The sequence below is a fragment of the Mus pahari genome, chromosome 12 (assembly GCF_900095145.1).
Source record: "Mus pahari chromosome 12, PAHARI_EIJ_v1.1, whole genome shotgun sequence".
Taxonomy (NCBI): domain Eukaryota; kingdom Metazoa; phylum Chordata; class Mammalia; order Rodentia; family Muridae; genus Mus; species Mus pahari.
The window spans coordinates 26,707,827-26,730,671 of record NC_034601.1 but is presented as its reverse complement, the minus strand read 5'-3'; the positions used below and the strand labels follow the sequence as shown (position 1 = coordinate 26,730,671).

General features: G+C 39.2%; 1 protein-coding gene across 14 annotated transcripts in view; it reads right to left on the bottom strand.

Annotated features, from left to right (window-relative positions):
• Dlg1 (discs large MAGUK scaffold protein 1) overlaps window positions 1-22,298 on the bottom strand; it is a 202,381-nt gene extending 180,083 nt beyond the window's left edge. For 10 of the 14 annotated variants that reach the window (XM_029544614.1, XM_029544616.1, XM_029544615.1 and 7 more), the window contains exons 1-4: window positions 21,900-22,072; window positions 21,350-21,399; window positions 20,539-20,670; window positions 4,906-5,072 (exon numbers count right to left, since the gene is read on the bottom strand). In XM_029544614.1, coding sequence (XP_029400474.1) covers window positions 4,906-5,072; window positions 20,539-20,670; window positions 21,350-21,368 — 318 coding nt within the window. In that variant the 5' untranslated portion in view covers window positions 21,369-21,399; window positions 21,900-22,072. Of the gene's footprint in view, window positions 1-4,905; window positions 5,073-20,538; window positions 20,671-21,349; window positions 21,400-21,899 lie in introns of all 14 variants that reach the window. The other 4 variants (XM_029544623.1, XM_021209526.2, XM_021209522.2 and 1 more) reach the window with 1 other exon arrangement.
• Window positions 22,299-22,845: the final 547 nt, after the last annotated feature.

Sequence of the window (22,845 nt, the reverse complement as noted above, 5' to 3'; positions counted from 1 at the left end):
GCCTAGTCAGCCATCATTGGGAAGAGAGGCCCCTTGGTCTTGCAAACTTTATATGCCCCATACAGGGGAAGCCAGGGCCAAGAAGTGGGAGAGGGTGGGCAGGGGAGCAGGGTGGGGGGAGGGTATATGGGACATTCAGGATAGCATTTGAAATGCAAATGAAGAAAATATCTAATAAAATAAGTTTTAAAAAAAGGTTTCTTTATCCTCAAGGCATAGAAAAGTTTATTCTTATGGTCTCATTTTTAACCCTTTGGTTCTTCCAGCCACTTAAATGTGATACTAGGAACAGAACAGTTGATTCTTTCTGTAATCATGTCTCAGTAAACTAGGCAATTTCTCCTACTTTATCTTATTCTTTTCTTTAAAGTCATATACTCTTCTCAAAGTAATCCAACAGAATTATTTTTATTAAAACAAAATGCCTCTTTAAAGAAATGAATTAAAAAAAAAAAGAAATGAATAAAAGTCTAACAAAGGGAAGGGAAAGGCAAAGAACTGCCTCGAGCACACACCACCTCACTGACCATTAACACTGAGGTGGGCAGGGCTGGGGTGGGAGAGCCTTGCCTCTGAAACAAGTTTATAAACAAAGATTATTTAAACATCTCACGAGGATTATGTTCAAAGTAAAAGGCAAGCACAAAAAAAAAAAGCCACTAAAAAAATAAGTCATCACTTTAAAAATAAACTATATTGAAAAAATAAACTATATTGAATTAAATTTTACTACATTAGAAAAAAAAGTAACAAAATCATAAGGTTAACTAAAAAGAACTTGGCAAGACTTACATCTGTTACCAACTGTAAATAAATAAATACGACAAAGAAAGCTGGACAGATGCCTTAAGCAGCAAAGATTTCAAGAAAAAAGACAAGTACTTGCAGAAACTAATCAAGTAAAAGAGGCAAGACCAGCCGGGCGTGGTGGCGCACACCTTTAATCCCGGCACTTGGGAGGCAGAGACAGGCGGATTTCTGAGTTCGAGGCCAGCCTGGTCTACAGAGTGAGTTCCAGGACAGCCAGGGCTACACAGAGAAACACCCTGTCTCAAAAAACCAAAAAAAAAAAAAAGAGGCAAGACCATGTTGTATGACATTTTTGTCAGAAAAAAAGATTGCCTACCCAGGAATTAGTATATAAGTACAATAAGTCAAGTCTTGTATAAAGCAAAACAACCTTATGATTTGCAAGTTATCATTCAATTTGTGATTAAACAGAAATGTCTTTTTGCATTTGTTTGAATTTGGGTCAGTGTGCTCCAAAGTCTTTTCAGTCACAAACATGACTGAAACAAGAGATCAAGTTAATGATCACCTAGCCAAGTGTCCCATCCAAGCACAGCAAGAATGAATGGATAATAGGGGAATGGATTTCCTATTGAGATACTCTCAAACAATTAAATCTCCAAACATTGCTCTGAACTGTCTGTCAGTATGTTTGAAACTATGTACACTTTCAGACTAATATCTGTCAAGTTGCTTGCTACAGAAACAGTAGTTTCTAATAACAGACTTCACAAGTTTGGCATAGCCATTTTACCCACTAAAAAAATAATCCAGAAGTTGATGGATATATCCCAATGCTTCAATTCAATCCATGAATGAGTATGAATTTCAAACATTACTTGAATATTTACCACAGGGATCCTATTCGTCCTCACACATTTTCCATACTAACCACATCTAACTTTTTATATTTAACTGTTCTCACTTTTCATTCGCTTGAGCCTTCAGCTCATGTCTAGACAGTAAAGAAAGAAACTAGGGCTGTATAGGTATCAGTATTTCACTTAGAAATGGTTCTAAAATCCTTTCCCTTCTTTGTTGGTGATCAAACCTAAGAGGCTTCATGCATGCCAGGCAAGTACTAAGCTATAACTTCTACTTTCCCTTATAATGTTGATGAAATTCAATACATTTGTACTGGCTAGTCTTACTTTACACACAAACTAGAGTTATCTGAAAGGAGGGAACCTCAATTGACAAAACACCTCCCTAGGAACCAGCTGTTGAGCATTTTCTTAATTAGCAGTGATGGGGAAAGGCACAGGCCATTGTGGGTGGTGCCACCCCTGAGTCCTGGGTTCTGTAATATAGCAGTCTGAGCAAACCAGTAAGAAGCAAGCCAGTAAGCAGCACCCCTCCACGGCATCTGCCTCCAGGTTCCTGCCCTGCTTGTCCTGATTTCCTTTGGTGATAAACAGCAATATGGAAGTGTAAGCCTATAAACAAACCCTTTCGTCCCCAACTTGATTTTTCGTCATGGTGTTTCATCATAGCAATAATAACCCTAACAAAGACAACACTGTTGACCATTCTTTACAGAAATCTATATGGAGATAAACTTTTACCTCACAACAGCTCATTTTTTTAAAGGTAATGAGTAGTCATTTCCACTGGTTATATTGTATCAGACATTGTAAAGTGATCTATAAAAGGGAAGGCTGCTGAGATGGCTCTGTGATTAAGAGTGCTTGCTGTTCTTACAGAGGACTGGAGTTCAGTTCCCAGCACCAACATGGTGGCTCACAACTACCCATAACTCCAGTTCCAAACCATTCTGACCTGCTCAGACACCAGGCATGTATGTGATACACACAATGATTTATAAGCAAACAATAGAAAACATAGTAAGTAAACATGAAAATCAGGTCCAGCAACAGGCCCAAAGTGGAATCTAGCTCAAGAGGAGGCCCCAAGACCTGACACTATTACTGAGGCTATGGAGCGCTCACAAAAAGGGACCTATCATGACTGCCTTCTGAAAGACCCAACAAGCAGCTGAAAGAGTAAGATGCAGATATTTGCACCCAACCAATGGACAGAAGCTGCTGACCCCTGTGGTTGATTTAAGGGAAAGCTGGAAGAAGCTGAGAAGGAGGGCAACCCTCAAGGAGGACCAGCAGTCTGAGTTAACCTGGACTCCCAAGATCTCTCAGACACTGATCACCAACCATACAGTATACACCAGCTGATATACACATATACAGCAGAGGACTGCTGGGTCTGAGTTCAGTCAGAGGTCTGGTGAGTCAGTTAGAGGTCTGGTGGGGTGGGGGTGGGGACATCCTTGTGGAGACAGGAGCAAGGTGAGGAGACAAGAGGATGTGGAACAGTTGGAGGGTGGACTGGAAGGGGAATAAAATCTGGAGTTTAAAATAAATATTTTTTTTAAAGACATGAAAAATCAATCTCTTAAACCTTAATGATTTTTTTTAAAAAACACAAGCCTTTTAATATAGGACTAAGATAATAAATAGGAAGACTGTAACTGGGGGTTGGAGAATTGGCTCAATAGGGGTTAGAAGCACTTACTGCTTTTGCAGAGGACACGGGTTCAATTCCCAGCACTCACATGGTGACTTATTACTATCTGTACATCAGCCCCAGCGAAGTGTATGCTCTCATCTGACCGGCTCAGACAACAGGCATGTATGTGTCTCACATACATACATAAAGGCAAAATGACCATACATGTAAAATAACCTAGAAAACCGTAACTGTCAAGGTTTATCATATGAGAATAGTTTATGTAAAAGAGAAGCATATGCCTCACATTCTAGAGGCTAGGAGGCCTAGATTCTAGGCATGGGCTCTGGTAAGGAACACTTGCTCCACTCTCACAGGCAGAGGGCAGACCTAAACTTTGGCATAAAGCTTCTTTTATAAGGACCACTTATGAGGAACAAGCCCTCGTGGCCTCCCCACTTCTGGGTAAGGGTTGAATCCAGGGCCTTGGGCATGCCAGGCAACTTATTTTGGAAGCAACACATGTATCTGAACCATAGCAGTAAGTACAGACATTTTTAAACTTCATTTGAAAGAGATCACAGGATGAACTCTCATTATAGCAAACAATGGATCAACTAAAGAGGATGGTAAATTATCCAAGAAAAAAGTAATGTTTAAAAAGAGAAAAAATAAGAATACATACACAGAGAAATGTGTAAGATTCTATCAGGGTTACTAAGAGAACTAACTATAGATCTAATGTTAAAAAGTCTGATACCCAAAGATAGACTTGTGAAAATTAGGTGGCTTAGGCTGGGCCAGTCATTTTCTTTTAGATTCCTTTTTTTTTTTTTTTTTTTCAGCTTTAAACTGTAGGAGAGGGATTATATGTGCTCAATCACACCACTCTCAAATGCTAGTTATGTAACAACATATTAAATAAAGAGAAAGTGAAAACTTGGACTCTTCATTCCCAGTGTGCTACATAGCTGCGCGCCCCCCTCCCCGGCTTATTACTCATCCAACAGAAGCTGATTCAGTTTCCCAGGCGCAGTCTAGTACTAACCAGAGGGACTAGAATCCAATGGAGAGACAAGCACTTTTAAATGACGAATGCTGCTCAGGCAGAATCCTCATTACAAAATGCTGCACCACCTCCAACTCTACTAGCAACAATACAACACAGCCAAAATAGAACATTACCAAATATAATGGTAAAGATAAGCTAATAAAACTCAAAGAAGTCAGCAGTTTTAACTACAGAAAAATGTAAAGGCCAATGCTGACTGGAAGGACTGCTAGTCCTCAGTGAGTTTTAATGCCAATCAACAGAGTCTCAAGCCAATCAACAGAATTCTTAACATACATAAGGGCTCAGAGCCACAATTATATTCTTTCTTTAGTCAAGAACACCAAGCAAAATCATTTTTAAAAATACAATGGCCATGTTAATTATACAAATGGAGTTTTCTAAGGTCTACCACCAAGACACTAATTTCCTAAAACAAGTATTTCAGACCTCAAACAAGTTAAAAACTTTAAACAGAATCAAGATTCTTGACACTTTTTAAGAATATTTTAATTCTATTCTCTATCTCATTGTTATTTCCAAAAATACCCATCTTAAAAAGAAAACTGATCACTGAATGACTTACGAAAACTTTCTCTTACCTCTACTGGAGGGCTAAGGCTGCTGGGCAGGGTTTCTGACGTCACGGCAGTGCTAGGAAGGCTGGCAATCTCCCAAGTACTCACAGGCTGAACTGGTTCACACTGCTTTGAATGATCCACACATTTTGGATTATCAAGTAAGGTCACTTCATAAAATTCTTGAATATCTATAGATGAAGAAAAATAAAATTACAAAAGCATTTACATCTACTAAGCTATGCAATGTTAAAACAGCATAATTCAAAGGCCACTTTAACTATTAGAAAAATAAGTCTAATTCTACCACATAATTCTTTTTCCCCTGAAGACAGGGTTTCTCTGTAACAGCTCTGGCTGCCCTGGAACATTTTGTATACCAGGCTGGTTTCAAACTCACAGAGATCCATCTGCCTATGCCCCTCAAGTGCCCCTCAAGTGCTAGGATCAAAGGTGTGTGCCACCAACCACAGCTCAACCATGTACTTTTGACAGGATTTCTCTGTATAGTCCTGGAACTCACTCTGTAGACCAGGCTGGCCTCGAACTCAGAAATTCGCCTGCCTCTGCCTCCCAAGTGCTGGGATAAAAGACATGCGCCATCACGCCCAGCCTTAACTTTTAACTTTTAACAGGTTATTTCCTCGTTTCATTATGTCACAATTACATCAAAACCTGCAAGGCAAGTCTTAGAAATTTTACTTCAAAAGTTTGCCTTTTTTTGAGAGACGGCTCAGTTAGGACTGCCCCCTGCTCTTGCAATGGCCCTCAGTTGGGTTCCAGCACCTATGCAAGGGAGGACACCATTGCCTGAATCTCCAGCTCCAGGGTATCATGGCCTCTTGTGGTCTCTGAAGGCACCTCCACATAACCCTATACACAATACACATTCATGTACGCGTTTCAAATGTAAACAGTGAAGGTGCCATGGGTGCTTAGCTGAGAAGCCACAGCCAGTGACAAATGGTGGAAGGGAGAGTGACAATTTTCTTTGAGGGTATTACAGTGACTGGTTATGTCACCCATGTTACCTCCAGTAGATGGACCATACCCATGCACATAAGGGTAGCCCTAATTAGACTCAATAGATCATTAAAAAACTGTATTGGAAATAAAGGTGGGAAGTAGGTATGGGAGAAGAGTCTAGGGGAACTGACTGGGAAATTATAGGGTAAATATGATCAAAATGCATTGTAAACATACATGTGTAAAATTTTCAAACAAATTATTTTTTAAAGTTCTGTGTTAAAATCATTTTATCAATTAACTACAAAAGATTACTAACCCTCTGATAACTTGTCTTATTGTGTGAACTGTGCAAGAATTGAGCACAATAAAGTGTCTAGCATGCTAGCATATAATATACTCTTAATAAATAGTGGTTAATGTCATTATTATAAATTGTTCAGATAAATCATTACTAATATTTTATATCTTTATCATCACTATTCAGATTGGAAATGTAAATCCTCATATGGTTTTAACTGTCCTTCTAACTAAAGTGAAACACATTTTTAAAACCAAAGAACTAGGACATTTCCAACTGTAATTGTATGTCCGCAAATCTAAGAGAAGTGAGAAATAATCACTTCAAAGTATGCAAAAAGTATGAAAGAAACCAAATGAAGAGCACAGAATAATTTAAAAGATAAAATTACTTTGCTCCCAGTTGGAGTCATATGAGCTTACTATATTAATAATAGTAGCAGTGGCTATTCACATAGCTCAGTAATGCTGAGTGATAATTACCTAATGTTTAGATTTCACACTGTGAGTTCTTGAGTCACCTACTGGTATAATTTAGAATTCTTTAGAGAGTGGGAACTGTTTAACAGCCAATATGGGCATTATCCAGAATAAATCATGAATAACTATAAATAACATTTAGAGTAACTTTTATTTCTTGTTAAATAAAAGTACCATTATACTCTTTGAAAACATATTTCCTTGGGCCAATGAGATAGTTCAGCAGGTAAGGGTGCTGGTCACCAAACCTGATAGCCTGAGGTCAATCCCATGACCTACAGAGTGGAGGGGAAGACTGACTCCCACAAGTTATCCTTAGGTTTCCACATTCAAACAGTGGCACTTGCATACCCATGCACAATTATAATAAATGAAATGTAATAAAAGTCTTTTGAAGCCCCAAAATTCACAAGACAGTAGGGACAAAGTAGTTCTGTTTGCAGTTTTAACAACCAGAAGGAAAAAAAATAAAAAGTAAAGTACTAATTTAAAATTAATGTTTGTACACTGAAGATGAAATCAACCCATCTCACCAGCTGTTAAAATTATTTCTGGGCTGGAGAGATGGCTCAATGGCTAAGATGGCTTTTGCAGAGGAGTGGGCTTTGGTTCCTGGTATATATTTAATATATTCTAGCTATATGTAATTATATGTAGTTTAGCTAGACTGACTTTTCTTTAAAATTCTGTGTGTGGTATATTTGCCTGCAAGTGTTTGCATATGCATGCAGTGCCCTTGGAGGCAAGAGGAGGGTGTCAGACCTCCTGGGTCTGGAGTTACAGTCTGTTGCAGATGGTGGAGATTGAACCTGGGTCCTCCAAAAGAGTGGCTGGTACTCTGAATGGCTGAGCCCTAGCCCCTCATACAGCCCTTCCTAATTTGTTCTATTTAAACTCCTGCAGCTGGAGGATAAAATATCAATCCTATTTTAGCTGTATCAGGATTTATACAAAATGAGCTGAGTTAACACCACTTAGAATGACTATTATAAAACAAAACAAAAAATTAAAAAGCAAGTACTAATAGGATATGAAGAAAAGTAGACCCTTTCTTTACTGCTCATGAACAAACGTGTAAAATGGTAAAACTGCTACTGAAAATGGAAGGAGTGGCTTCTGAAAATACTAAAACCCAGATTTACCATGTGATCCAGCAACCTCACTTCCTCGTATGCATACAGAGAAAAAAAAAGAGACTGAACCAGACTGAAAGATCTGTATACTAGTAGTCACTACAGCATAAGAGCCAAAAGGTGAAAAGGCAACTATCCTTCAAAACTGAATGAATAAAGTACAATATGTATGTACAAAGAAATACAATTTACCCTTAAAAGGGAATTAAGTCCTTAATACAGTCTATGTAGAAGGATTAATCTTGAAAATATCTTTAAAAAAGCCAGACATAAAAGGACAAATATTATATTCATTCCATTTGTATCAAGTATCCAGAATAGCAAATTCAGAGACAAAAAGTGAAATGCTCATGAGGAGTCTAGGCGAGAGGCCCTGTAAAACAGGCATGAGGTACTAGCTACGAGGGGTTTTGTTTGCTTACTTGTTGCTGGAAACATAATTATTGCTCAAAAAGAGAATTTCAATTTGTGTTGAAAATAATTAAGATGCTAAATTTTATATTATGTATACTTTACCACTAAGCAATAAATAACTAAAAAACAGAAGAGTTCTAGGATGAAGAATGTAAGAGCTTGATCACAAGAAGGCAGTCTATGAAATGCTACCTTATGGGCATGGCATGGCTGTGGTACACATGAACTCACAACAGCTGCCCGTGCACACACAGGGAGGACTTATACACAACTAGCCCATAAACAATCACAGATGGAGAAGGGACTCATGGGGCTCCACCTCAAGGAGCTAGTGGTCATAGAGGGCTGTTGGCAAAGAGGAAGTTACTGTCTTAAATTACCCATATTCTGGTGGAAAACTTCACACCCATACCCATGCCCTAAGGGTGGTGGGTCACAAGGCAAAACCAAACAGCCACCTGTAATTCCATCGCCAAGGGATCTGATGTCCTCTCTGGACTCTATGGGCATCAGGCATGCACATGAAGACAAAGACCCATACATGTAAAAACTAATAAAAATTAGTAAGAATATATATATTTTATACCCAACAACAAAAATGTCTTTGGAATGAGAAGACCTAAGGGGAAGGGTAGTACCTCAGTGATAGAGCACTTACCTAGCACATACAACGCCCTGGCTTTAGTGGTCTAGTGGAGTGTGGGGGTGTGGGGGTGGGTGGGCACATACACACACATCAGTAAACATTTTAATTTGTTATACAGTTATAAGTTATTTTAATAGAGTAAATTGCTGTTTTAAAACATGACTTTATCATGCGCACACATCTTTTTTAAAATTAGTATACTTAGATTCATGGAAAAATTGCATGGAAAGTAGCTCTACCCCCTCACCCCACATCCCCTGTTATTAATAGCTTATGTATCTTGCATTTATTAAAACAGACAAGCTATTAATTATCACTATCTAAAGATCATAGTTTACATTAGGATCACTTTGTGCTGTATACTGACTGACTTAAAATGTACATTTGTTGTTCTGACATATTAATCCATCAGTCTGATACCAAACAGAACAGTTTCATTGCCCTAATAATTCTGTGTGCCTCTACTCCCCAAATTCTGGAAACTACTGATCTTTTTGCTACCTCTATAGTTTTTAGAATCTTCCATATGAATTAAACTGGCATATCATTTGTATGAGCATTTCATAACAAAAAGCCCTAAATGCATACTCCCTTTTTTCACCAAGTAACTCTGTTTTAGGAATGTATCCCAAGGCAGTCTTTGGAGACTGTCTTCTTTCCCTTGACAATAAATGTTAAGTTTCCTGTCTTTTTATGGCTTGTCGGTTTTATCTTTTTATAGCTAATATTCCATATTGTATGGTTCTACCACACTTCGTTTATCAAGAACATTTTGACTCCTTCTAACTTTTACTGGTTATTAATAAAGCTCCTATAAATTATACGAGGGTGTTTTGTTTTGGCACCTTCTAAGCTACATCCCCAACACCTTGGTTTTATTGTGTGTTTTGTTTTGTTTTGTTTTGAGGAAGGAGTTTGGGGTCATGGTTTCCAAGGTGTTCAGTCCATGGTCATTTGGCTGTGTCTCTCGACCTGTTGTAGAACATCAATGGGCAGAGGAGGGTGTGGCAGAAACTGTTTACGTTATGGTGGATAGGAAGACAAGAACGGGGAGCTGTGGTTTTTATGGACATGTTTCAACTCTGGGTAAATGTACAGGAGTGTAAGTGACTGCTAGGTAATATGGTGTGAGTAATCTTTAAGAAACTGCCTGAGCAGAATTCTGATGTGGCCATGCTGTTCTGCACACCCATCAGCAGTGTATGTTACTCACATCCTTACCATCATTAAGTCTTATCAGTGCTTTGGATTTTAAGCATTTTGAAAGGCATGTGACACTATGTAGATTTTTGTTTGCTTGGTTTTGAACAGGATTCTGCTCTGTATCTCAGCCTGGTGTAAGCTGTTGCCACGTGGACTTGAACTTTTATTCCACTGACTCAGTTTAGACATTTTTATTGACTGTGCTCTATGGTATTTTATATTAGATATCATCCTATTTACTTGCTATTTCTGACTATTTTAGTGTGATATTTGCATCTTCTCACTTTTTGTGGCTTCTTTTCTTACTGTCAAATCTTACATGGTTTTCATGTAGTTGGGTACCAGTCCTTTATCAGATAAATGTTTTACAAATATTTTCTTACTGATTGTGACTTGTCAGTATTTTTCCCACCAAATAAAATACTTTCTCATAGATTAGCAATGTTCTCTATGTTGTGTTAAATTATTGCATAGTCTCAGGTCAGTGTCTAGACCTTCTATTTTGAGCCTAGGTTAGTACTACCTTAGTTCTTAGTTTGAGAAACGTTACATGTGTGTGAAGTGTTTCTGTTTAGGATGATGTATGTTACCCCAAATGGTAAAGTTCCTTGGCCTACTTGAAAATGCCCATCCTTCTGCTTCTTACTCCTTCCTCAGCTCTGGACCTTGAGGCTATTTATGGAATGCTATACTTCCAACTCATAAAGTAACAAAAGCAATGAAAATCTTTGCATGAAGACTTCTCAAATAAGTTAGTTGATTTTCATGGATTTTTTTTAACATTAACTGATTTGCTTATATGTAATATGTGTATGTGAGTACAGGTGCACATGAACCACAGGCACATGTGAGTCAATGGACAACTCTCAGGAGTCTGCGCTCCTCCTCTGTTCTGAGGACTGAACTCAGGACGTCAGGACTGTGCTTCAAGCATTTTTACCCACTGAGCCATCTTTCTGGCCTCTAGAATTGTTTTTTTTAAATAGATGTGAATGATTCTGAGGTCCTTAGGATTAACCCAATGTGTTTAAGTTTTAATCTCTTTCACGCACATGTTCAAGCTTTTAGTGACCTTCTGACTGATTCTTAGTTTAGCCTAAACTCAAGGCGAGCACTCTGAGACCATGAAGGAGGAGTAGGACTGCACAGTGATAAGACGGACCCCGCAGACTCCAGCAAGGCTCTCAACTGTGAGTCGCCTCAACAACCAGTTTCCTCTAAGACATATTTGGGCATTCCTGCGTTTTCTTCTATCGTTTTTCTGCTAATGAATCACCATTTTCACAGGAAAGTATTTTTCAGAGTAATGATAAAAATGCAATCAGTTATTCTATTTCTATTTGTTATGTGTATCTGGTGAGCTAACTGCGGCACCTTCAGGGAAGGCTGGAATCACTCTTGGTCTATGACGTACCAAGCACTTTTTACCACTGTAGTCACTTATTTTCTAAGTGAGCATCCAAATTAATGGTTACCTAGGTTTACTAAAGGACTTACTCACACTGTCATTAGAATTAGTGCTAATTTCTAATGACACTCTAGTGAGAAATACAATTTCTAAAGCATTAATTATCATTTTTTCTACAGTTATATACTGTTTTCACAGTGTGTATATAAAAGTATGAGCAGTCCTTATTGTTGACATTGGATATTGAAATATCCATATTAAATAATGAATAAATGAGAACTGAGAAAACAAAATCAACATGATCAATTTCCAAGTCGATCTGTTTATGGTGATGCACCCTTTACCTCTACTTGCTCAGACAACTTAGGTGACCTTCATACCGCTTTCAATGTTGCCTTCACAATTTGAAACATGTTCAGTAATAAAAGTTTATAACTAAGTTGTTATAGCATCTTAAACCACAGCCATCACACATTTCTTAATGCACCTTTTTAGTGCACGTGTGTATATCAATGTTGTACATAAATGAGTGTGCTGCTAGAGATTAAACAATACACACAAATTAAAGTGTTTTTTTAAAGTCTTGAATATAGATGAATACTTTCATAAATGCTGAAGACAGATTAAGATAATAATCTTGGGGATTATAGTATCAAGGACAGCCTTTCTAGGCATGATACCACAAACATAAAATACACATCTATACTGATAAATCTAACCAGAAATAAACATGAATTTTTAAAATCCAAGTTTACAAACGCACTACAAACCAGAGTAGTTATTTGTGATTTACATGCCAGACAGGGTTGATACACCTCGTGTTAATTTTATTTAAAAAAAAAAAAAAGAATGGGAGGAAATCTACTGACATGAACAGGGAATTCAGAATTCAGAAATTAAAATAAAAGATCAAATATCTCAGTATAATCAACCAATCAGGAGATAATACTGAAAGATACATAACACTCTACACTGTCTAAGTCAAACCAGTCATTCTTCTATATACTGTCTAAAATATTGCACTGATATAACATTAGTAAGAGTACTTTACAAATTATAAGGAAAGCCTTAAAATGTCTACCCTTTCACCTAGTAATTAACTTCTGGCAATTTACCCTATGAATATAATAGAGAATGCAAAACAGAATAAGTCCCACCTGCATGGGTAGATGTACACATCTGTATGCCTATGAATATGTTTACTAAATCATATAAAAACTTGAATTAAAAAGCCTAGTTCCTAGAAAGCTATTAACAGAAAAATCTATGTTATATAAACAGTCATTTAAGATGATAAAAAACTGACACTGAAATCTGCTGGCAAATTTTGGGAAAAGTAAAAACAATTAAGTATGGCACAGATAATTCACACATTTATACAAATTCAACTACAGTACCCCAATACACACAAAGCAGTTCTCCCTGCCAGCCCACCAAGTAAGTGGCTCTCACACACAAGATGAGGTGAAGAAGTCTGCTCCCTCTCAGTCTCAGAGCTGTGCACAGTGGGAACTTCTTGCTGTACCTCACTATGCAGGGTGTGCTTCTTCAGTTCTAAACAAGTCAATGACTCCATCTGGGATTCATCTAAAGTAACTGAAACATTATGCCACTAGAGAAAAAAAGTTATAGTCATGATGTATTAACTAGATGCATTTTTTTCAAGGTTTTCTTTGATTATTTCTGTCTCAGTTTGAGTGTGTGTGTGTGTGTGTGTGTGTATGTCTGTGTATGTTTGAGTGTGTGCATCAGAATGTAATTATGTACACATGAATGAAGACAGAAGTATAGGTATTTGTGAGCACCTGATATAGATGTTGGGAACTTGACCAAGTTCTTGGCAATGGCAGCAGGTGCTCTTAGCCTCTGACATCTCTCCAGCCTGTCCTTCCATGCCAACTTTAATCAGTTCTCACATAGAAGGCAGCTTTCCTGTTTTGTTTGTGTAAGGTGTTTTACAAAATCGAAGTACTTGTACAGAATCAGAGAATAACATTTACTTGTATTTTACAGAAACTAAGGTTGTCTAACCTTAAATATTTTAGGTAGAACTCGTACTAGCCTTATGATAGATTCCATTTTGGAGGGCTACAGGGAATAAGTCTAGAGAGTAGGATGACAGTGAAATACAACCTGAAGTTGCAGAAGGAAAATCATCTATCACTTCATCTGACAGCTGAAGATACTCAGCATAGTCTCAAGTCAAGGTACACTATAAAAGCCACTTGGATTCCCAAAGAAAATACCCTACAAAATTTCAGGATTATAACAAATTTACATTTCACACACTGGAAACAGGGTAGATGTCAAAGTGGTACATAAAAACAAGTTATCTCCATTCTTCAGACATCATTTGACTAACATGAATATTCCTTTTAAGTGGTGTATGGCTGGTAGTCACAAGGTGGACCTGAAGTACCACCTTATGCAAAAAAATCAACAGTGCTAAAGAAATGAGACACATCATAAAAACGCCAAGAGAAAGCTTGAGAAGGGCACCCCTGAGCTAAACCTAAGACAGTCTACACATCAAAATCTCTAGGATGGTAAAAATGAAACTAATGAAAGAAACAAAACTCTGCAAAGTTCATGGCACACAGACAGAAAGGGCTTCTGATTACAAAAACATACCAAGTGTTGACTGGGAAACACAGAGGAATGTTACTATTAGGTAACTATCACTTTTCAATAACCACAGTAACAAGTACTTCAAACAAGAACCATTTATGATTTTGCTCAAGAGTAATATATGTAAATAGTCCACATATGCTTGTAAGGAAAAAGCTACTAGAAAGAGAAATAAGACGACATATAATCAGGTCATCAGAATTAATGTTACCAAGGAAGGGAAGATGACACTGTATACTTCTGGATATACAGAATCCTAAGCCAAGAATAGAAAATATGAATGTAATTACAAACATCTGATAAACCCCAAATGAAAAATATTATATAAAAACGTAAGAGCAGGAGATAGCTCAGCAGTTAGGAGCACTGGCTGCTCTTCCAGAGGACCCAGGTTCAGTTCCCAGGACCCATATGGCAGCTCCAGGAATGTAATGCCTTCTTCTGGCCTCCATGGGCACTACATGCATGTAATATATATATATATATATACCATGTAATATATATATGCATGTAATATATATATATATATACCACTACAAGTAAAGATTAAAAAAAAAAAAAAACTCTTAATTCCAATCTAAACCATAGCTTATGCTTTCCTGTTCTACTACCATACATACTTAAAACTACAAGCTAGTAACAGGTTAAAGTTTAACCTCAGTTACAGTGAGAGAACCACAATTTTGATTTTACCTACAGAGAGTGCTAAGTTCTCAAATCCTGGTTATAAAAATCAACTTATTATCAACATTTTCCTTGAAAATGATACTTTAAAAATAAACTTAAAAACCACCACCCCTGCAGACCAGCATGTCTTAAACTTATTATGCTTATTGCATTTAATGTAATGACAGTGAACATAATGATAAAGAATATTTTAATTAATGAAGTAGAAGTTCTGGATTCAAATTAGAATTCAATTTTATACTACACAAGTTAGTATCTGAGGGTTCTTGGGTAAAACTAGTTATTTCTTAGTGCCTCAGACATCTAATATATAAAATGGTATAATCATCGCGTTGTTAAATATACCTCACAGGACTGAGGACTAAGTGAAATATTGAAAATGTAGCCATTATTACTTTTGATACCATCCTCAGCAATACAATTTGGCTAGGAAAAACAAAGCTTCAATGAGAAAGAATCAAACAATCTAAACATACTTTGTTTTCCACAGACATAAAAATGATGAAGGGGAAGACAGAAAGGAGCTCAAAATCATTAAAGTCAACCTGAGATAACATCTCACTCGTACATGGATGTCCATCATCACAAACACAAGAGGTAGCCAACAGTGGCAGGAATAAAAAAGAAAGCATGCTCCACTACTAGAGGGAATTTAGATCTGTGAAGCAATTATGAAAAACTATTAATTTCCCAAAGACATTAATAATAGAACTACCAGACCACCCAGGAACCCCTGATGTAACTGGGAAGAGATACAACCAAAGGAGATAAAATCCCCAGCTTGTAAAGATATCTACATGCCATGTTCACTGCAGCACACTCATAATACATAAGACAGGGAAACAATCGAAAGGTCTGTAATGGCCCAGAAGCTTTAAAGATGTGCTGTGTGTACACATACATACACATTCATACAAATTCATTAACAACATGAATGGACCTAGAGATACTGTGCTAACTAAAATAAGCTAGACACATAAAAACACTGCCTGGCTTCCCCTGGATGTGGAATGCTTAAGGAAGAATGAAAAGTTTACATATGGTGAGCATCAATCTGTAGGTGAGGGAGACCCAGGAAAAGAGGTTAAAATAAATGGGATATAGGGATCTAATGTTCAACATTAAGACTAAAGCTAATAAAACTGAATGGTATTAGGGATCTTTGTCAAATTAAGCAGATTTTAGCTGCTTTTGACAAAAGATGAAAGTATGCAAGATACGCTAACTGCCTCACTATAGTCCTATTTACTATTTATCTATGAATCTCATAACATCATTTTGTAAACCTCAAATATACATGTTAAAATCTAACTCATCAATAAAGTTCACTACAGCCTCTCCACGTGGTTACTCTGGCCCTGATCTGTGTAGCTCCTAACCTTGGCCAAGGTTTCTTTTTACAGTGGGCAGTAGTTAAGGCAGAGGTTCATATCTGACCTAAGTGCTCAGGATAAGTGTGAATGCTCAGACCCAAACAGGACATCACTATCAACAAGTCCTTTCCACCAAGGCTCAAGGAACACTGTACAAGATGAGGTAGAAAGGAGGAGAGTGGGAGCTCTGAACATGGCCACTGCCCTCATGACCCCTCAGAAGCTGGGGCTGCCTGCACAGGATCTAGCCAGTAGAAATCCCAGTATGGATAGCTGAGGAGTTCAAGATCCCACAACCTGCTGAAAAAGCTACTGGCAGGGCATGGCTGCTGGGGAAGAGAGAATCATGTTCTTCATGTATGTGGCCACTGGGATGTTGCCCCTGCACATAAGCAGTACTAACTGGACTCAGTGAATTATTAAAACAAAAAATCAACATGAAGTTGGGATACTCCAGGGGCAGTTGCAGGGGAAGGGAATATGAACTGTAGATATTTTTAAAAATAAAAATAAGTAAGAAATAAAAAAATGAGAACTGTAGCCCAATGGTAGAGTGCTTATTTAGCATGGGTTTAATCTCCAGTATGCCTTCCTTTAAATAAAATTAAAGTTTTCTATTTATTGCAGATAAAAAAAAAATACCAATAAAATAAAAACATGCAAATCACATGACTAAATTTACCCTACGATTTAAAGACAGATCTTGAAACCAGAATCCTGTCTACAAGGAAAGCAAAGTGCTAAGAAATAGCTACGAGGGCAGACTTGGTGTGAAACAGCCAGACTCCCAGGGTCACTCTGATTGAATCCCAGACACCATAAAATCTGAGTATCTGGGTTCTGATGTAATCAAATTATGTTGAGTCTATCTAACCCCCAAGCTTTCAAATGTAATACTGGGTATGGGAATATAAAATGTATTACATTTTCAAAGATGTTCTGAATGAATGGCAAAAGGATACTACTTTCTATTTATACAAAAAGGATCACCAGATATGTTTGGGACTAATTCTAAACAAATGTGCAAATAATGTGTTTTGTTGATATAATTTTAAATATTTGATTCTAAAGAAAAAACTTAGCTGAAGCCAGGCATGGTGGCACATACATTTAATCCCACCTAGAAGACAGGTAGATCTCTATGAGTTTGAGGCCAGCCTAGTCTATATAGGGAGTACCAGGCCAATCAAGGTTACATAGTGAGACCTTGTCTTAAGGAAGGAAGGAAGGACAGATGGACGAACAAACGAACTTAGCTGAAACGAAAACCTGACTGCTTTTCAAGATTTTTCAAAGTTTTGAATTATTATTCAACAGTACTACTCAAGTACTAGAACATTTTCTACATCTTATTGAGAATATTGTCAATTATAAGTTGCACCACTATTTTATGTGCCAGCAAAATAATAACACAAATGGACTTTAAACCCACAACCAAACAACCAATTCATAACAGCAAAACAAGTCAGATGTGATTGCTCATATCTGAACTGCAGCACTCAGGAGCCTGTCTGACTACACAGAAGAGAAAGCGGGGCAGGGAATGGGAGATAGATAGAGCATGTATAAGATACCACCCACTTTCAGACATATTATAAAATATTAAAACAGGGTCGATCCAATGAGATAGTTCAGGATTTAAAAGCACTTGCCACCAACCCTGATGATCTGAGTTCATTCCCAGATCCTCCATGATAGGAGAAGAAAATGAACTCCTAAAAGTTTTTCTCTAATCAACACAAGCACATGTGTGCTCACACACATAAGTGTACACATTCTCACTGTCTCTCAATATAATAAAAATAAAATCTTAAATCTTACAGAACAGAGACAATGTAGTGAGTCCTTTCAAATAACCCCAAAGTATCAGAAAGCTAATGCATATATCAACTAAGGGCAAGGACTTAACATTTCCATACCACCAAACCCTACAGACTCATATAAACTTTAATTTCATGAAAAGAGTCAGTACTAACTTATTTCAAAGAATCAATAAATAATAATAATGAAATTACACTCAGTGTATAACATGCCTCCCTGCTACAAACAGGTAATTCACTAAAACCTAAAAAAACTGAATTCCAAACGATAGTCAAGAACCTAACTGGCAAATGACTTTCTGTTAGCTCTGGCCACTGAGATAGGTATTCCCTTTAAATCTAGATATTCAGATTCACGTGCACCAGCTTAGAAAACAAAAAGTGGAAAAGCACTCAGTCCACAATTTTTCAGTATAAACTTGGACAAAATGGACTGGTTTTTTAACATAGGACAATTTACCACCTAAAAAGCACATTGCAAAACTATTTCAAAAACAATGGTAAAGATGTAAAGAACAAAATTTTAACAGCTGAAAAAATTTCTGAATGAAAAACAAACATGAGAAATAATTTGTGGTGTTGGGTTTTTTTTGTTGTTGTATTTTGAGATGAGGTCTATGTAGCTCAGACTCTTCTTAAACACACTATTCAGCCAGGTTGGCCTGGAATTCTTGATCCTCCTGCCTCAGCTTCGAGTGCTAAAGTGATAGTATGTGCCAAGAATGAATGTATTAGTACAGTACTATCATCTGTGTACACATACATACACATTCATACAAATCATCAACTCAGTTATAACGCATAAAACCCAAATGTGTCTATTTCAACATGCCTAATGTTGGTACTTCTGTCCCACTAAATCTGATACTACTTAACTATAAATACTAAAAGACAAGTAAGTCCAACTAACAAAGGAAATCCATAACTAACAAATTCATAAAGAGAGATAAAATTCTCTAGTACAAACTGAAATAGAAGATTATCAAAATTTAACTATGCATATTAACGAACATTGAAAACAGGCAAGAATAATATGTAACAATTGCCTCAAAACATAGCAAGTCCAACATGAAAAGGGTCGATTCTATTTACTTAGTTTTCTTAAGTTACAGCTTTCCCATACAGTAAGACTACAGTCTGTAAGTACCTGTGTATGTATGTAAGTGAGGACATAAAAGTCACACCGGGTTTTTTTTTCCTAACATGTCTCTATTAAATGAAATTTCTAGGTTTAATGTTGATCTAGGAAACTACATAACTAAAATATTATTTTTCTCTTCCTTATATGCTGGTTTGGTTTTTTTTTTTTTTTTTTCTCTCCAAGGAACCAATCAGGTGATCTATTTGGACCTTAAATTTCATGGCTTGGGAAACGAATGCAAAAGTGTCCACTCTAACATTATCAAAACACTGACAATCTCTGAGGATGGGTGACGCTGACAGCTCATCATCTTCCACCCTTAATGCATGTCTTTAAGTCTGTAGTAGCACTAAATTCTAAAACATTGTATGGTCTATTAAGTCTGTAAGAGACTAGAACTCAATCAAGAGCATCCAATATAGCAGTAAGCTATCTGACAGGCCACACACTGACAACAGTGTTCAAATCACATACCAATACTCTGTCAACACACACATTGTTAGGCCTATCTGCTGGGGAGTTACTGAGAAAATGAACTTAAGTGAGAAAGCATAGGTCTTATTTGAACATGTTAGACAGTCAATACCTAATTTTTTAAAAATCTTATTATTAAACCTAGAAGCAATAAGTCACCTGATTCAGTAGTTTGCAAACTTTTAAAATACATGACAAAAGGGGTCAGAGACAGACCACCTTGTTTAATATATTGGGGAGGATGTGAAAAACAAAAATTTCATTTTTAAAAGAAACTATTTACTTTACAAGTCTTAAAAGTCCACTGTTTGATTTCCCACCCACAGTCTATAGTTACTACAATAGCCTGAACTGGCTGAATGAGTTCTCTGACATTTAATCACTAACAGTGTCAAGAACTAAATTCACGACTTCGGACTGTCTGTCCAACTCTAAAACAACGAACTATCACATACTTAAGATGCAGGTAAGAACAAGACTGTCACAATACTAGAATAAGGTAATTAAACAGCATCACCTCTGAGATCATTTTCCAGCCTAAAACTCATATTCCACAAATGCCAAATGTAACAGAGGTGATGTCAGAGAGTCAAACGCTCTCAAGCATGCAGCAGAACCTTCAAATACTTCCAAGGATTCCAGAGAAACACAAGCCAACTACAAAAACACCAACACTAGTTCAGTTGTTACAACTGGTGTCCCTAAAACATTTCTACAGCTTGTCCATCTTCCAACTGCTAACTCTAAGACATGAAACGGTGTTCTCAAAGTGCACAGAAATCACCAGACCAGGAAGTTTTTCTGGTAATTAAACATTTTTATAAACTACAGTGGCATGACTGCAAAATATAAACTCACTAGAGATGTCCTAAGTTAATGACAAGCACATTGTCTTTCAAATTCCAAGTTTAACATAACAGGGAAGCATCCTGCACTCTTCACTCATCATACAGTGGTCATGAGTAGAAAAGTTTTAACTCCCACCTATTAAAGCCTGAAAGAGGTTGCTCTGAAATATGTTAATAACCCGCTCTATGGAACTTCTGAGCTGTCTGTCTTCAGTTTGGCTTAGTTTCGATCGATATTCTTCCAACAGATGCAATGCTCTCTGGGTATCTGAAAAGACAAATACGGTGAAAATTTCATGTATGTATTAAGGCTCTGTGTGTATCTGCATATATATTTACACGGAAGTGCTACATGCTACCTCTACAAGACATCTAGAAGATCCCCAGAGCCTCCAAGGCAAAGGCTGCCATCACTACATCCATATTCCATTCCCTACTAAGACAAATATTTTAAAGGCTTTGTATCACAGTAGAAAAAGGAGAAAGTGAGTAGTCTGTGTTAGCTGTGGACTGACAGCTTCCAAGACTAAAAGACCATCTAACTAAACTGATAGCAACTTGGTTTTTAGAATGCCTAACAGACAAGAACAAGTTATCTACAATTTGTTCCTATAACCAAAACATGTTTATAAACATTAATTCCTAGTTGCTCACAAAATACTGTTGATATGAATGATAAAGTGAAATACTGAAGCAACGAAGTTTTGAAAAAGACATGGTAGGGGGAAGATTGCTTCTGTAATCCCTACTGATGTGAAGAAGGTGGGTGCAGCCAACTAGGTGTTTCTACCTTCTGAAATGATGCGAAGCTGGGATACCATAAGGAATAAGGGCAAGAGCCTGCTGATTCATTAAAGTCACCCAAACCTTTTAAAAACAGTAACCACAACACTGATGTATGTTACAGCAAGTGACAGCCACAAAACAGTCCCAAAATAAATTCTCACCTTGCTTCCGGACCGGCATTTTTCTCCAGAATCAGGAAGAAGGCACACACCTTTACAAACACACAACAGGAAGGAAAACTTGAACTAATGCAATGAACTGAATCGTGGATCCATTCGTTGCCCCCGCCCCACCCCACCCCACCCCACCCCCTGCCCCAAACTCTCGACTAGGAAAAACTCCAACCTTGGTGGAACTGCCCACCTTCCAAAGTTTTCCCAAGTGGAAAAAAAAAGCAGAAGCCTCAAACCCCGAGGAGTGTCAGCCAAGGCAGAAAGCGGGTTCTCGGGGGTGGGGGGTCGCTGTGTCCCCTACGGTTTAAGATCAGACCCAAGCCGGCTGCGGTAGGTGCCTCCAGCCAGAGCTTCCCCCTCCGCAAAGAGCACCTGAAGAGGAGAAGCGGGGCCGCCACCGCCACCGCCACTGCCACCGCGGCGTGCTTGCCACGCTCCCCACCTGCTGCCGCGGGCCGGCCCGTGCCCTGCCGCGCAGCGCCTAGCCGAGCGCCGGGGCTGCTCCCCCGGCCCGCCCGGGCCCCCTCCTCTCGCTTGCCTGGTTCCTCGTTCGCCTCCTCCCGGCGGCGACTCCAGCAGGGGCCGGAGCGGACAGCCGCCGCTCACCGCGCCGCTCATGCACCCCCCTCCGCGGCCTCCACACCTGCGGCTCCGCCGCAAAGTTCCCGCGAGCGGCGAACGCGGGCGCCCCGGCTGCGCTCCGGCCGGACTCGGGAGCAGCTTCCCCGGCCGGCCCCGCTCCACGTACCCCGCCCCGCCCCGACTCGAGCTCAGCTGAGGGGGTGAGGGGACGGGGGAGGAGCTCCCCCTTCGGCGGCCGCACCCCCCGCGCCGCTCTCTCCGCCTCTCCTCGGCCGCCGCCGCTCGCCCGCTCGCCGCGGCCCGCGGCCCCCGCTGGTCCGCTCGCCTCCGGGCCGCCCCACCCCCGGAACCTCGCCTCCTTCCGCACCCCCAGTCGCTCTCCCCCTAAACTTTCCGCCAAGATGGCGGCCCCAGAGCTGGCCTGCCGCGCGCCCACGTGACTGCTTTCCCCGACGCTCTCAGCCAATGAGAAGTGAGGAGGCGGCTCGCTCCGAGCCCGGGGCTCCGGGCGCTGCTACCTAGGGGTTGGGAAAGGGAGGGGGGCCGGGAGGAGGGCGGGGAGGGGGCTGGGGTACTGGAAGGAGGACCCTTCCACATCCACTGGGAAGCGCCTTGCGGAGAGGAGCTCCGGTGGAAGCGGCTCTAAGGACAAAGGAGTTGACACGCGCTCTACAGGTGGCCCGAAGTGGCTTTGGGACAGCCAGCCTGCACGTCGCCCTAGCCCACCTCGGGTGGCCTGCGGTTCTGAACTAGCGCGCCGGACTCGAGTTGCTGGAGACTTTGAAGAGAGAAGTGACCTCACCTGAGCTAGATCCCAAGAAACGAGCAAGACACCCCTTAACCTCACTGAACACGTGCTGGCCAACTTCAAGAAAGGACGAGTGCCTGGCACGCCCGGGGTG